Source organism: Protopterus annectens, chromosome 1.part2 (genome assembly GCF_019279795.1).
Source record: "Protopterus annectens isolate FY-2018-M chromosome 1.part2, PAN1.0, whole genome shotgun sequence".
NCBI lineage: Eukaryota > Metazoa > Chordata > Ceratodontiformes > Protopteridae > Protopterus > Protopterus annectens.
In genome coordinates this window covers 722,917,739-722,935,007 of record NC_056727.1, presented here as the reverse complement: position 1 = coordinate 722,935,007, position 17,269 = coordinate 722,917,739, and the positions used below count along the sequence as shown (strand labels likewise).

Below are 17,269 nucleotides of genomic sequence, written 5' to 3'. Positions count from 1 at the left end.
TGAAGCATCCCAATGTTCAAGGTTTCAAAGTGAACACATGGTTTCTATAATTCTGTTGATAACTAGACAGCCTAGGCTTTCCTCCCCTGTCCAACGAATACTTCCATTTTCCCAGAAGGCTTCTACAGGAGTAAATGGGAACGTTTCTCAGTGTGGTTCTTCAGAAGGAAATTGATCCTTTCACTTCTCCTGTATCAGTGGTTCTGGAATTTTTGGCATCTGTTTTTCCTGACGGTGCTAGTTTTTCTGCATTCGAAATACAATTAGCAGCTGTATCTAATTTTTGCTGAGAAAATGCTTCCTCTTTCGCTTCTACCAAATTGTGTGAGGCTTTTCTAAAAGGCACCTTCTTTCTTTAACCTCCAGTGAAAGACCCATCACCTCTTTGTGATTTAACAGTCGTCCTCCATGAGTTGAGCAACAATGCTTTGAACCATCAGCTAAGTCTGGTTTAAAATTTTTGTCTCGGAAAAAAGCATTCCTAGCAGCTGTTACATCTGCAGGGTGAATTTCTGAACTCCAGGCTATATCTTCCAAATCCCCTTACATTATTTTTTACAAAGACAGTCACTTTACAAACAAATCCATCCTTCTTATTGAAGGTAGCATCTGAATCAAATAAAATATCAAACAATTCATTTGTCTGTCTGTCTTCCGTAATTTTTCTAATAAGGGAGAGTGCATGCTACGTCTTTTAGATGTACATAGACAGCTCAGCTATGTTTTTATTTCCATACATCAAAAGATTTTATTTCCATACATCAAAAGATTTCAGAAAATCGGAACAGCTGTTTGTTTCTTACCGAACAGATTAGGATCACCAGTTTCTAAAGTTACTGTAGCCAAATTGATTATTGATTGCATTTCTTTTGCTTATATTCAGCAAGGCCTCTCCCTATCAAAGCATTCTAAAGCACATTCTACTAGATCCATGACAACCTCTTCCACCTTTTAGGCTAGAACTTCCATTGATATTTGTGCAGCACCTACCTGGTCTAATGCTCATACCTTTATTGCTCATTGCAAACTAGATTTGACCTCCAGAAGCAAAGCTTCTTTTGGTTTTGCAGTTCTCTGGAATATCCTTAGTGAGAGCCACACAAGATTCATGTAACTGGGGACTCTGTCCCAATTGTTGAGGAATGAATGAAAAGGGCAGCATCGGATGTTAAAAGTTATGTACCCGCCATAAGTATGCGTCTGTGTTCTCCATTTTCATTCTTCCTCAACTTCCCACCATCCGTCCCTTTTCCTTTAATCTTCTGGAGTGGCCTTGTGGATATTGTGGAACCGTTTGTTCTGGGTTTGAGTCCCAGCTCTGCTGTTTTTTCCTTCTTGCAGTATTTTAGGATCTCTACAGTAACTAACTCAATCTGAGGTATTGCTGGCTGACGTGGGCATTATTGGTAGAGGGAGGAGCTCATGAGTTGAATCTGAAAGTCCAGTGTATGCAGCCAAGTCTAATCTGAGGTCAGATCCAATGCAGCCAAGTCTAATCTGAGGTCAGATCCAATGCCCAATCGTTCAGGAAGAATGAAAATGGACAACAAAGATGCTTAGTTAGGGTGAGTGCATAACTTTGATTTTTTTTCCTACTGCCTGCTACGTATACTGTTCCACCCTTATCTTTTAGTAGTTCTCAAAGGCAAGGCTTGGTGGTGGCAGCTGGTATTCACTGTTTTACTTGTCAAGCTCTGTATCACTGAAACTAAAACCCTGTTGGTTGTCAGTGTTTCCATTATGTTTGTTTCATGCAGACCTTGAAAACCTTTCATTATGACCTGGTTTATTTCGATGATGTAGATAATAGGTCTTTACTTTAAACTTTTTACAAAATTTTGCATCTGTTCTGCACTTAAATGTACTTGTGATTATGCACAGTAATAAGTTGAAGTAGTTACTACTACTACTGCAGAGTACTATAGCACAAGTACACAATACAGGAATCTTGACTGATTGTCTGTGTATGACATGTTTTGACTTTGTGTTCCAGAACTTCTGAGCACCATCAGTCCACCACTGTCTCTCTCTGGAACTGTGCAGTACTGTATGAAAAAATGCTTAAATTGTGAACCAAGCACTGATGCTTCAGTATTGCAGCAGTTTTGGAGTCACCTGCCATTTCAGAAACTTCTAGTGCAGTTTTTTTCCCACCTGCAAAATATGTTAAGGAATATACACAGAATGGTCAGATGACTGCTCCTTCAACAAAAAATCAGTGTTTGTTATAAATTGTTCCTGGGATTTGATACATTTCAGCATCGTATTGCCTATTGTCTGTCACCAGTTCAAAATAAATGCATGTCAGCTAATTTCTTTTGGATGCTATTGTAAGGCATATGTACACCATGCTCACCAGGCTGGATAAGGATAGGGTGACAACTGTCTTCCTGGAGCCAGAATCCAAGATGTAACAAGGGCTGTTAGATCCCTTCATCCTGACAAATATGATTATGACCTGATAGTGGTCCATGTGGGGATGAACAGCCTTAGACAGTACCCAGAGGGACAGTTAGAAGGGTATGATAGAGCTTGGTGTGCTTGTGTCTTAGGCAGGAAAGATACTGCTCTTGATTGGTATTTTCGATCACCCAGAATGCTACTGAGATTCAAAGACAAGATTATTGGCTTTAATGATTGGCTATGCAGTTGGTGTCATTCTATGGGGATCTAGTATGTCTCAGCTTGAAATGAGATGGCTGACGAGTCTTCCTGCTTTGCCAAGGATTGGCTGCACCTCTCTTACCAAGACTTTTGAATTCTGGCTAAAGCCTTTGCTCTCCCCATTGTGCCTCTTTTAGTCAAAGTTCATCTGCCAAAAATTCCAACCTAATAAATTTTAGTTTGGAACACATTATATGGATCTTCTCACTTCCATGCGTCTTAACAAAAAATGTCTGAATTTGAGGCTGTCCTACGGCTTGAACACATTTATATATCTGTAGTTACAGAAATATGGTTTCAGAGTAATGAAGGCACTCCCTCTCTTCCTGGGTATAATGCCCAGCCTGTCTTCAGACCCACTGGCAGTTGTGGGGGAGTATCAGTATTTTTCGAGGATATCATCACCTCTCCAGAGATTCCTTGACACACACACGTGAGTGCGTAGGCGCCCAAATTGCCCTAAACAAGGCTAATTACCATTTCATAGCTAGCTATAGAGGACCCCCTGTCTCCCCTCCTGAACACAGTATGATCTTGACCCTTTAGCTGGAATTCCCATTAAACCCAAGACCTTTCTACTGGGGGACTTCAACTATCCATCAATAAATTGACTGACTTATACTGCGGTCAGCATACACAGCACTTCCTTGACATTATAAATGCTAACTCTTTCATAAATAGTTAACCATCCTAGTTGGGGCCCCAGTATCCTTTATCTGGTCCTCACAAATATGGCCACTTCTTGCACATCTCCATATGTACCTTCACATCTTGTTAAATCAGACCATAATTTATTGATCTCTTCCTTTAAACCTGGTGGTACTTGCCATGTAAATAGCTCTGTGCTTAATGATTTCTCAAAAGCAAACGTTCAGTTACTTGATGACGTAAATAAATTGTGCTGTAATCCTTGTTTGAGGGATCCTATTGCTAAAGCTGCTACCTATGCCTCTGACTTCTAGTCCAACTTAAATAGGTTTATTGATAAGGCACTATCCACAACAAATGTGGTATATTTAAAAACAACCCCCTGTGGTGGAATACCCACAAAAATAAATTGTATAATGAGAAAAAATGATTAATGCTTATAAGAGGTCTCATTCTGCCTAGTTTAAAAGCACACTTAAGCAAACTAACAAAGAGCTTAAGGAAACCATTAGGAAGTTCAAAGCTGAATATGAACTTAAAATGGTCACTGAAACCAAAAATAACTGCAGATCTTTGTTAGGAAGAAGAATGAATACCCAGCAGTGTTTGGAGCTAGTCCACAATGGTATTCCACACTCTGACCCAAAGGAAATAGCTAAAGTCCTAGCTAACAGATTTGGTGCAGATTTTACTCCACCCACACTTTTAGCCATCCCACAAGCTCCTCAGTCCCAACAAAACCCCCCTTCAGTTTCAGTGGAACAAGTTCTCTCGGCCTTTTAAAAAAACTAAGAATACTTCATCCATGGGCCCTGATACCGTACCAGGTTGCCTTTTTATAGTGCCAAATATTGCCTTACTGCACCCCTACTTAACCTCTTCAATCTAAGCCTCTCCACTGGTTACATTGCTGAAGCCTGGACATCTGCTATTCTGATGACATTACAGAAGTGTGGCCCAAACACAGACCTGGTAATTTTAGAAGGTTTGGTCTCACTAGCCTTGTAAGTAAAATTATAGTAAAGTCATGGAGTATATTATCTCAAGACTTCATTAATTTGGATTAATTTGGACATTGACAATCTGTTAACCCTGGACCATCATCAGATTGACTCTATCAAAGGAAGGTCCTGCCTCTTTAACCTCATTAATTTCTTTGAAAAAGTAATTGAAGCAATGGATAGTGGTAATGCAGTGCATACAGCATATCTACTAGACCTGGCCAATGCCTTTGACACTATTCCCCATGCAGACATTATTGATGTGTAAATCTGAATGTAAATCTCAGTGTTGTACAGTAGCTAGCTAGCTGGTTGTCTGACTGAATTCATGTGGTTAGAATAGCATGTGCACCTCTGAAAGCAAATAAATGCTACCAGTGATGTACTATAAGGCACAGTTTCGGGCCCTCTCCTGTTTGGCATATATTTCTCAGACATTCAGGCCGGCACTTCTGGCCTTTGGTTATTTTAAGTTTGCAGATGGGCCAGATAAAAGGCTTTCCGAGCTACTGTGGAGACATAGTGGTCAAATGATAAGGAATCATCACCAAGGGTGCCCATGTCCCTTACAACAGTGTCTGATTAGAGGAGTGCATCTCCTATACGGTAAGTGAATTCTGTTTATCAAAATGAGCTATGCCACATTTTCAACATCTACTTTGAGATCATTGTTCTTGCACCAGTTCTTAACATGGTCTAAGCCATGTTTGAGCAATTGTGAAACAGTTGATCAAACAACACAAGCCTCATAAGGAAGGGCAACTGGATCTTTTTGGTATATAAATTTCTAACTGTCCAGGCAAGCCTTACCACGTGCTTACATTTGTTTATCTTGTCCTTTCCTGTACAGTTTCCAACCTCATCACCAGACATTCACTTTAAGAAAACTGGCTTCTTTACACTAAATACCCTTCACTGCTACTGTCTTCTGTCTTGCACTTGCATACCATCTGTCTGCTGTATACAACACTTTGTCTTTTGTGGGTCAAGGTTTCCTCCCTACTTGTACTCGCACCATTTTGTAGATTAGATAGTGACATAGGTAAGCTAAGGTGTTTGCTTTACAGTTCCAGGGCTTTTATGTTAGATTCTGGCCATTTTCCCTTGTCCTTTGCAGCCTAGGTCATTTTTGAAAAGGGTCTGCTATACCTTACTGTTTTAATAAGAAAAGAAAACTTTGTGTTTATTTTTCTTAATATCTGTAATTATTGGAAGCACCTCAAAAAAGGAATCCTCATAAGACCTACCTCACTCTTCCTTAGTAACGTTCACCACACACGCCTGCAGTTTCAGCAGATTTTTTTCCCACATGGACTAAAATATGTGAATTCATGTATTCATATGTTTTTAGTGTACTACTCAGGATTTCTGTTTCCACTTTATCAATTTTGAACACCTACTTTTTTCCACATACACATGCGTGCACGCATACCAAGCTTTTTCACTTGGATTTCTTCCATTTCAATATGTTATACGTGCCAGCATTCCATTGCTTATGCTTTGCCAACATTATGAAACAAAACACTAAACTTGCTGTTAATATTTAAAGGTTCTGAGTTGCATGGCCTTTACTGCAGCAGTAGAATTTCCAAGAATGGCATTCTTTACTGCCCCAGTATTCAACTCTGTTTTGCTATAAATTCACAAACATTCTGTAATTAGAGTTTTAAAAGCTTACTTATTTTAGTATTGTACTCCTTTCTTGCAACTTTGTCATTTGTCTGTCACCAGTGTTTCAGCAGTGATGCACTTTGTAGTACTGATAAGTGGTTATGCAAATATTTTTACTTCAGATTTACACCACATTTAGTGCAGTTCACTCTTTGTAGAATTTGTCATTCATCATTGTTCTTTCATCGTTATCTACTCAGCATTGAGTAATGAATGTAAACAGAACTGTTCAAACTGTACTTTTCGCTTGGAGAAGTAGGCCACTCATAATTTTAACTCCTTTTGTCTTAGTTGATATGGGCAGCAACAGCCGTGGTTTTCCATGTAGGTACTGTGGACAGAAGAACACAAATTCAGGAAGATTATGCAGAAACGGAAGTCTTGTGCTCGTATAAAGATACAGTGTACTATACCTTTTGTGAGGCACATAGCTAAAGCCTTTGCACCTCACATCACTGTGCAGTTCAAGAGCTGTTTCCTACCTTAAAATGTATAATGTTTATATGTTTGTGACCCTAGAATGGTGTCATCATTCCCAACAGAGAAACATGTGTTGATCTTTGGTATTTCTTTGGGTATTATGAATAACATTGCAGTATTGCCATTGTAGGACCATAATCCTACTTATCCCACATAGTTTGCTTTGCATAACACTTAAGAATATGACAGTGTAGTAGAAGTACCTTGTCTACTGTTTGAGTTTTGTTCTGCGCTGTCTTAGTAGAAGGGATTGAATTTTGGCACTGGAGATTTTTTGAGTCTCATCATATTTCAGCAAACATCGGGACTCATATTTTTCTAAGAAATGTGAACACAGAGTAAAAATTCAACTGTAATGTAAAAAATAATTAAACAAGGTCTCTAATTGTTGTGTGTGTCTTTGTTAACAGTGGTGGAGTATATACTCCAGGAGCAGCTTTCGCAAAGACTGGCCTGATTGAACGCCTGAAAAGTCGTGGCATAGAGTTTATCAGCAACCCAGAAACTTAGCTATTAACATCAGTGCATTAAAGGACCCAATAGCTTTGCACTTACTAGGAAAGTAACTGAAGCAAAACATCACAGCAAGCTGCAATTCATATATGATTTTATAATAATCTTTGTGCATACCATAAGACAGGTACATTGCTTACAGTGTTGTGTTTGCAAGTCGTATTGTGTTTTGTTTTTTTGTTTTTGTATTCTAAACTGCATTACTTAATAAATATGAAGTGGTAAAAGATATCTTGACTCATTATATTTGAAGTATTAATTGCCTTTATGAATTATGCCCGTCACATTTTTGAAACAGGCTAGTTTTTGAGTTTTATTTTTCAGAAGGTGTACAGCAGGATACTGAAGAGCAAGCATTTCTACAATTTGTTATGGTCTTAACCACTGACCAAGATGTCTGTCGATCACTACTGTGTCTGAATTGGGCATTATAATTTTTTTCTTATTTTCTTGTGTTTTTATAGTTTTATCACATAAATTTACTACGTCCCCACACTACATTTCTTATTTAGTCCTGAAGTACATTACACAAACCGGGAGATAGGATAATCAACACATCTGTATTGGGTCATTTTGGCTGTCAGTATAGGTTCTTAAAAACCAGACAGAAAGCAATCTTCTTTGAAGGTTCTGATGCAGAAGGGCAGTTACTTTTTATGATCAAACCTTCTGCAACTGGAGGAGCACTTTAAAAATATTTATAACAATCTTGGATCTCTCTTTACTGTGGATCCTGCCATCATCCATTATCACCTGTTTTATTTATTTATTTATTTATTTTTATTTATTTTACATTTGTTGACCAGGAAAGTCCGATTGGATATATTTCCATTTTCAGTGGAGGGCCGGGGAGAAAAGCTCCAAAAATACATACAGAAATTACAATTAAATCGTTTGACTTAGCTTATTAACAATGATAGAAAATAATACACAATCAGCAACACAGTTCATAAGTAAGGTGCAATTGAACAGTAGCCTTGGATTACAAACAACTAGACGAAAAATGACATACACAGTTTAGTGAGGTGCAAATAGTGCAATGAGCTAAATAAAATGACTGTTAAGTAGACCATTGGAAAGAATAAAAAAGTAAGTAAAGCAGAAGAGTAATAGGTGAACAGAAGTAGAGGGGCAAAAAAGGGTGGGGTCAAGGGTAAAGTTATGGAGGATTAGAGAGGTTTTGGGGTCTATAGAGAGATGTTGGGAGGTAGTTTGTTTCAGAACAATGAAGAAGAGAAGTCAGTCTGGTTTTAGAGCAAGGACATAGGCAATGTGTGGTAAGATACTAGAGTCTTTTTTTGAATTTGGTTAGTGAGGGATCTGAGGTTAGGTCGTCACGGAGTGAGTTCCAGATTCTACCCACGTAGTTAGAAAATAGTGAGTCCCCAGCTGAGTTATTAGATTTGAGTGTTTGAATAAGGAGATGTTCTTCATTCCACATTGCTGCAGTCCTAACTATTGGGTAGTCCGCTGTCCAGTCGGCCCGAATACCAAAGTATATGGCTGACGTCGGTCAGGGCGCATTAGACTGACGTCAGTACGTCAGGGTACTAATGCGCATGACCGACGTCATATCCTCAGTCTTTTTTGCCGCATGGTCCGATGCAGAAGCAATTTTGCGAGTGCAGGTTGGCGTTCTGAAAGTTTCTGAAGTCAGAGTTTCAGACCGAATCAAAGTTGGCTAAGTACCCCGTTGGGGAATATTTTGGATCTGAAGTAGGATATTCATTTGTCTGCAACCTGTGGGTTATGGATCCGATATCGGATCCGAACCGGCATAGTTTTCCAGCTATGGATCCAAGCTCTCAGCTCCTCCCCTCACCCATAATGCCCTGCTCTACCCTCATGACCTCAGATCTTGTTTGCCGCGCTGGTAACTGGATGTGGTTCTCATAGCTCTCAGCTAAGTGGTTTTTTCTTGTTCAAGAATAGAATATTTTTGCTTTCTTTAACCTTTTTTGTGTGAAAGTTGTAGGTTTCCTATTATTATTGACTGTTTTTAGTTTAATTTAATTTTCAGTAGTATATTTTATCCCCTCCCCTCGCTGGTACGTAGAGTGTGTGTGAGGCCTGTGTGCTTCTTTATTGTTTTAAGTTACTTCTGTAACTTTTGGTTAGCTTTAGTGACTATGGCTGAACAGCCTAAGTCAATTTTCTCTAAATGCTCCGAGTGTGGCCATAAGCTCTCACCGGCTGATGGCCACACTCGGTGTGTTAAGTGTCTTGGGGTTGAACACCTCACATCTGGTTGTTCCATTTGTGCAGGGTTCAACCCCAGGGCACTGAGGGAGCGGAGGTCCAAGCTGGTCTTGGCGGGTCTTTTACCGCCGGACTCGGCTCCGACCCCCGCTCCTTCGGGGACTCCTGCGGCTGCAGCTGTTCCCTCTGTAGCACCCCCTCCTGCTCCTGGGACTCAAACTCCCGCTTCAGGACAGGAGAGGGATGCATCTAAAAAGGACCGGAGGGAGAAGCACCACAGGCGGGCCGAGACCTCTGTTTCGGCCCCGCCAGCCAAGCGGGCTTCTCCCCCGGCTTCCTTGTTGGTGCGGTCTCCTCCTTCTCGGCTCCGGTCACCTGTGTGCTTCTCACCGGGTCCTGAGGAGGAGGAGACCCGATCTCCGTCGAGGCTATCGAGGAGGCATTCCAGGCCTACCTCGGTAGCCTCGTCGAGATCTACCCATAGCCTTTCGGATGCTGATCTGGACCGGATGATGCGAAGGTTCATCCAGGCCCAGATGCAGATGGGAGTGCTCTTGCCTCCCCCCCCTCCGGGGGGGAGCTCAACACCCTTTTTCAAGCCTATTGCTCCTTCTCCGACCCGCTTCCCGGGTTCGGAGCAACTGGAGCCGAGCAGCTTCGGAGCCGGGGGGAGGTCGGAGCCGATAGTACTTGGTACTTCGGATCCGACCATGCCCTCGAGTGCGTCGGACCCGATCTCTCGGAGCCTGGATCCGAGCTTCGGATCCGGGGGGATCAGTGCTCCTTCGGCGCCGTCTGTGTCGGAGCGCACTGTCCCGGGGGATCCGAGTGCTTCGGCGCCGGCTCCGATCCACTCTTCGGATCCGAGGGGGAGCCGATTGTCGGATCCTTTGGTCGAGGTCGGCTCCCCTTCGGCTTTTGATGTAGTGGAGAGGGCTCTGTTGAGGGTCTCCGGACCCCTGGCACTTGCTTCGCCCGGCTCCGGCGCTCCCTCTGCACTGGGCCAGGCTTCCACCATCCGGCCCCTGGGACAGCCCGTTTCTGTGCCCCAAGTTGCTCCCATGGAGCAAATTGCTGCTTGCGAGGACTCCTCTGACAGCCCCCCAGAGGAGGCTCCTCGCAAGCATACATGCAAAAGGAGGCACATAGACTCCCCTGAGTCTCTCACTGAAGACACGGACTTGGAGGAAGGGGAAGGCTCCCCACGGTCACCCCCCGAGGATGTCTCCTTCGGAGACATCATGGAAATGCTCCGTATCAGGGGGGGGTGGTCTGCCCCCAAGTCTTCCTCGGACGAGTCCGTGTTCTTGGAGGCATTCGAAACGGGCGCGTCTACCTCTTGGGTGGCCGACTGCCGAACCCCTGGTGGACCTTATTACCACCAGGGCGTGGAAGGAACCGGACACCGTGGAGCCAATTCCCAAAAGACCTGATAAAATCCTTAGCCCGCCTTCTGACAGGACCCATTGGAGTAAGGGGCCTCCTGTAGATGCCATGTTGATGGCGGCGGCCACAAAGAGGGAACTGGCTCAGGAGAGTCCCTCAGTCCACCCACCGAGCAAGGAGTCTCGGATGATGGACCGCTTGGGAAAGCGGATGTTCAGTTCGGCGACCTTCTCGGTAAGGGCGCTGAACTATTTGGCACATGTTATTCGGATGCAGCGAGACCTTATTAAGAATCGCTGCATCCCCTGAGTCCATTTCGGAGGAGGACAGAGCTCTGCACTCCACCAAAATGGCCACTCTTAGGTCAGTCACAAATACTTCTATGCGGCTACTCTCCCATGCTACGGAGGGCGCCGCTAGAGCTGCGGGGACAGGACTGGTCACTAGACGTCAGGCCTGGCTCCGCCACTGCCATTCTGTGAGCCCTTCAAGGCGTCGTTTGCGAACGCCCCCTTTGATGGTTCTGCTCTGTTTGGCAAGACCGTTCGCGAGGCGTTGACCCAGAGCGAGAAGGACGGGAAGACGCTGTCTGCCGTGGAATCCGCTTCTCTGCACCCCAGAGGCCCTATTCTAGGAACCAAAAGGGTCAGAAGAAGATGTGGTTCCGGAAGTCGCAGCAGTCCCAGCCTGCTCCGGACAACCAGTCCTTCCGTGGCAGAGGAGGACAGGGAGGACGCCGCCCTAGAGGCAGAGGGGCTCCCAGAAACTTCGGGTCCAGGAACCTTTCTCTGAACGGCCGCGCAGCAACCCTGAGGGTTGCCCGACTGCTCTACTCTGGAGGCAGTCGGGGACGTTCGGGCACCTAGCGGCATGGGAGTCCATAACATCGGACCGCTGGGTTCTCCAAATCATATCCAGGGATATCGCATTCCTTTCCTTCACCTTCCAAAGATGAAGTCCCTCCCAGACGTACCACCCGGTCAAAGGGAGGCCGCTTTGGCAGAAATTGGCCATCTGCTAGAGAAAAGAGCCATCCAGCCCGTTCCCCCAGACCAGATCGGATCAGGGTTCTACTCCAGGTTCTTTTTAGTGCCAAAAAAGACGGGGGAACTAAGACCAATCCTGGACCTCTCTCTCTTGAATCTGGCAGTCCCCAAAGAAAAATTCCGAATGGTCACTCTACAATCTATTCTCCCCTTCTGGGAGAAGGCCACTGGATGTGCTCGATAGATCTCAAGGGCGTACTACCACATCCTAATGGACAGACGCTCCAGGAGGTTTCTCCGCTCGGCTGGGAGCCAGTCACTACCAGTTCGGGTCCTTCCCTTTGGTCTCACCACAGCCCCCAGGGTGTTTACCAAAGTACTAGCAGTGGTAGCGGCCCACCTGAGGCTTCAGGGGTGCAGGTCTTTCCCTACCTGGACGACTGGCTCCTTACCGCCCCAACAAGGCATCTACTTCTCTCGGCGAAACTCCTTTCTCCATCTTGCTCCATTTCTGGGCATCACAATAAATACAAACAAGTCCAACCTGGCACCCACTCAGCTCTTAGATTTCATAGGGGCCAGACTAGACACAAGGAGTTTACGAGCCTTCCTCACTGCGGACAGAGTTCTAAATCTGCAGCTCCAGGTGCGGGCCATTCTCCATTCATGTTCTGTTCCAGCGGAGTTGGTCCTGAGGGCTCTAGGGTCCATGGCTTCGATAGCACTTCTTCCTCTTGCCAGGCTCAATATCGCATTCTACAGTGGACGCTCTTAGTACAGTGGTCATACCTTGCTCTCCCATGCATCATCCCATAGCGATCAGCAAGGCTTGCAAGCGGTCCCTCTTGTGGTGGCTCCACTCCCGGATCTCCACGAGTCGCCCATTTTGTGCTTCTCCCCTCTCGCCACGGTGACCACGGACGCCTCCGCCTCGGGTGGGGGCACTTTGGGCCGGACAGTCCAAGGCACGTGGAGCGATTCAGAGACCTTACTGCATATCAATGTTCTAGAGATGAGAGCAGTGCTCTTAGCGTTGCTAGCACTTCAGGACTTTCTTCCCTTGGGAACAATTGCGATTCAATCGGACAATATGTCTGTTGTCTGGTACATCAACAAGCAAGGGGGAACAAGGTCTTACCCTCTTTGTCGAGAGGCCATGAGAGTTTGGGAATGGGCAATCTCCACCAATCGCTTTCTCATAGCAACGCACATTCCGGTCGGTCCAACATCCTAGCGGACAAGCTCAGTCGCACCATTTTGACCCCTTACGAGTGGTCTCTCAATTGTCAAGTAGCGAACGCATATTCGCACGGTGGGGAACCCTTCATGCGATCTTTTGCTTCTCCCTCAAACACCAAGTGCGACAGTTTTTCGCTCTAATACCTCCTCCCGGAGGTACCCCAAGAGACGCTCTGGTGCATGCTTGGCCACCCGGTCTTCTGTATGCCTATCCACCCTTGCCTCTGATGCTGCAAGTTCTTCAGAAAGCCTCTCGGGTGGGTTGCAGAATGATTCTCATTGCTCCGTTCTGGCCTCGACAGATCTGGTTCCCCTTCCTAAGGTCTCACTCGGTGAATCCTCCTTGGATTCTAGATCCCATTCCGGATCTGATATCCCATCCATCCTGCATTCCTCCTCCGAACCTGGACAGCCTGAAGCTGACCGCTTGGCTGCTCCAGTTCCACTCTTGATAAGGACTCCCGGTATTTCTTCACGGTAAAGGCTATTTTGGTGGCGGCTCATAAACCATCCACTAGAAAGGTTTACCGAAGCAAATGGAAACGTTTCTCTGTGTGGGCGGAGCGGCAAGGCCTAGATCCCTTCACGGTTCCTCTCCCTGTAGTGCTTGATTTTCTAACCTCTCTCTTTAATGATGGTGCCAGCAGTTCCACAGTCAAAGTTCAACTGGCGGCAATTTCTCACTATCACATTGGTCAAGAGTCTAATCCTCTTATGTCAGCCAAATTGTGCAAAACTTTTCTTAAGGGTACTTTCCTTCTCAGGCCCCCTATAAAGCAAGCAGTTCCTCCTTGGGACCTTTCTTTGGTCCTACAGGCCTTGACCGCTCCCCCTTTCGAGCCTGCGGCTACAGTGGACCTCAAATTCTTGTCTTACAAGACAGCCTTTTGGTAGCCATTACATCAGCCAAGAGAGTTTCTGAACTTCAAGCTTTATCAGCTAAACCTCCTTACTTGGTCTTTTATCCGGACCGTGTCTCCCTCAGGACCAACCCGTCCTTCCTTCCTAAAATTGCTTCTGAAGCAAACATCAATCAATCCATTAACCTCCCTGTTTTCTTCCCTAAGTATGAAAACAAAGGTGAATATAGGCTACACTCACTAGATGTTCACAGGCAACTAAGATTTTATCTCAACAGGACAGCTGGTCATAGGCAATCCGACCAGCTGTTTATTTCCTTTGCAAAATTCAATTTGGGCAAGCCAATTTCCAAAGTTTCTCTGTCCCGCTGGATTTCACAGTGCATTTTATTGGCTTATCAAGCGTCAGGAAGGCCCGCACCGGAGGGTGTTCATGCCCATTCAACCCGGTCAGTATCTACCTCAGCAGCCTTCAAGGCTAGGATTCCTCTAGATGATATTTGTGCAGCAGCTACGTGGGCTTCATCTCATACATTTATTTCTCACTATAAGTTGGATCTTGCATCTAGGGGTAGAGCATCCTTTGGCTCAAGGTGCTCGGAATATCCTTCCATGATGGCCGCCCAAGATTCAGGTAGCTGGGGACTCTGTCCCACAGGTTGCAGACAAATGAATATCCTACTTCAGATTTAGAAGTTATGTACTCACCATAACGCTCCATCTGAGTAGGTGTATTCATTTGTCTGCAACCATCCCGCCCTCCTATCCCCTGGCCTTTCAGTTTCCTGCATATTACTTGTTACCCTTTTGAGGGTATTGTTGCTTTGGCAAACTCGATCTGAGGTCATGAGGGTAGAGCAGGGCATTATGGGTGAGGGGAGGAGCTGAGAGCTTGGATCCATAGCTGGAAAACTATGCCGGTTCGGATCCGATATCGGATCCATAACCCACAGGTTGCAGACAAATGAATACACCTACTCAGATGGAACGTTATGGTGAGTACATAACTTCTAATTTTTTCTTGCCTCAGTATTTAACCGGATGTCAGAAAAAGTGAATAACTGTATTTCTTGTGGGAAACAGATACCTCATAGGGATTACCATACTTTGTGTATACCTTGTTTAGGGCCTGAGCACGACGTTGTTGGATGCCGCTCTTGTGCTAGATTTAACAAACGCACTATTAAGAGAAGGTTAGACTGTGCCAGGTTAGTTTTTGGGAAGCGTTGTAATTATAAAATGCCGTCGGAGGCTCCGCCGCTTCCAAAAGCGCAAGGACAAAGCAGCAAAGCCTAGAGTGGAAGAACCGACAGTCCTAGACGTCGGATCTTTAGAAGGCTCAGTGGAGCCGGAGGTTTTGCCAGGTGTTTCTTTGGAGTCTCAGGGAGAGACTTTACTGTTACAGGATGTATCCTCAAGAGGAAGTAGGCCAGGCTGAGGGGGCTTCTCAGGTGGCTGTTCTTCCCTCTCTTCCTAAGGTGGTTAGAGCCTCCCCTTCTATTTCCAAGGCTTCTTTGAGAGGCAGGCCAAGTTTAACTTCAGTGGGGGTTTCTCCTAGTGCTTCAGGGTCTTTGCCTAAGAAACATATGCTTAAAATGGCAGAGGATTTGATTACTATGATTAGAGGTTCTATGCCCCCCCCTGATAAGAGGCCTAGGGTGGAACCTGAGTTTGAGAGTTTTGAGCAATGTTCGGAGGCTTCTGAGTCTTCGGCTGAAGACTTGCAGGAGTATCCTCCTTATTCTGATTCTGATGTGGATGATTCTACTCCTTCAGCTTCTCCTCCTGAGGATTTTTCATTTTCAGAGACTCTGCATTCCATGAGGGAGCATTTTAAATGGGAAGGTCAAGATTTCTCTGATTCCAGGAAGAGGCTTAGGGAATTCTTGTTTTACCCCAGCATAGGCCTTTAGCTATACCTCCTGTTCTGAATGTGGTGGAAGATGTTTTTGCAGAGGCTTCCCTCAATCCTGATTCTTTGCCTCCTGCCCCAGTTAAACCGGATAGGTACTATAGGGTGCCTGAAGCTCATAAGTATCTTTTAAGAGTCCTAGGGCAGACCCGAAACTGTCTCTCAGGGGCCTAAAGGTGTGAAGGCCTCTGTTGTTAAAAATCCTGTTCCTCCTGATAAAGAGGCAAGGGCTCTGGATAGATGGGGAAAGAAAGTGTATACTTCTTCCACTTTAGCCATGAGGGCGTTGAATTGTCAGTTTCACATGTTAAAATATCAGAATTATCTCCTTTCACAATTGAAATCTAAGGTGGATGCTCTGGCAGAAGGTATTGAGTGTAAAGAGTTGCAGGATTTAGTTCATGTGTCTGAACAGGTGGGTAAACATTCCTTGCAATGTGGTTTTGATGCTGTGCAGGCCTCCTCGAGGGTGGCTGCCACTGGTTCTGTTCTCACGAGGCATGCCTGGTTGAGAGATCAGAATTTAGCTGAGCATGTTAAAACAAGGATTTTGGATGCTCCTTTGCAGTCTGATGTGTTGTTTGGTTCGCCTGTGGAAGCAGTCTTAAAGAAAATGGAGGACAAGGCTAAGTCTATGCAAACTGTTAAGGATTTTTGCAGGTGCAGCCTCCAGTTTAGTAGAAATTGGCCTACTAAGGGATGGACTTATCCTGCTTATGATTCCCAGTCTAGGGGTAGGTCTAGACGTGGTAGGGGCAGAGCTCAAGGTTCTTTTAGGCCTAGGACAGGGAGTTCCCCTGCTCAGACTTCTAGTGAGGGCAGGGGTCAGTCCTTTCGTAAGCAGACCCAATGACCTGCCTTTTCAGCTGCCAGTACATTCTCGCCTGGCAGCACCTTTGGGAGGAAGGCTGTCTCTTTTCAAAGAAAATTGGGATTTAATTACCCAAGACAGATGGGTTCTGGATATCATTCACCACGGTTACAGGTTTTATTTCCATACCATGCCTCCTTTCAAAGGCATGCCAGACATTCCTCCTCTACAAAGACAAGAGGCTCACAAGCAAATTTCTCTGTTGCTCCACATAGGGGCCATTCAGCCAGTTCCTGTGCCAGAAAGGGGCCTAGGATTTTATTCTCGCCTGTTCCTAGTACCGAAGAAGGGGAACACGTGGAGGCCAATTTTGGATTTATCTATCCTCAACACTTATCTGGACATTCCCAAGTTCAAAATATTGACGTTACAACAGCTTTTACCTCTGCTGGGCAAGGATCACTGGATGGTAACTTTAGATCTCAAGGAAGCGTACCTTCATGTGCCTATAAGACTAAGTTGCAGGAAGTATCTGCGTTTTCGAGCTGGAAATTCTCATTATCAGTTCTCTGCATTGCCCTTTGGCTTATCCACTGCGCCCAGAGTATTCACAAAGGTTCTGGCTCCAGTGATAGCTTACTTCAGGCTAAAAGGAATTCAAATCTATCCTTACTGGGACGACTGCCTGATTCTAGCTCAAGAAAAGGAAGACCTTCTACAGCATTTGGATTATGTCATAGCAGTGCTAAGATGCCTAGGGTATTCTGTGAACGAAATAAAGTCCAGTCTAGTACCCTCTCAAGACATGTGCTTTCTGGGTGTGAGACTGAATACAGCAGCCCAGATGGCCTTTTTAACCCCGGACAAACAAAAGAATCTTTCCAGTTACTTCCATCAAC

The 17,269-nt window shown here is 45.0% G+C and overlaps 1 protein-coding gene across 1 annotated transcript in view; it reads left to right on the top strand.

Annotated features, from left to right (window-relative positions):
* LOC122790976 (saccharopine dehydrogenase-like oxidoreductase) overlaps positions 1-7,206 on the top strand; it is a 40,093-nt gene extending 32,887 nt beyond the window's left edge. Inside the window, exon 3 of the mRNA XM_044058702.1 lies at positions 6,875-7,206. Coding sequence (XP_043914637.1) covers positions 6,875-6,974 — 100 coding nt within the window. The 3' untranslated portion in view covers positions 6,975-7,206. The remainder of the gene's footprint in view (positions 1-6,874) is intronic.
* Positions 7,207-17,269: the final 10,063 nt, after the last annotated feature.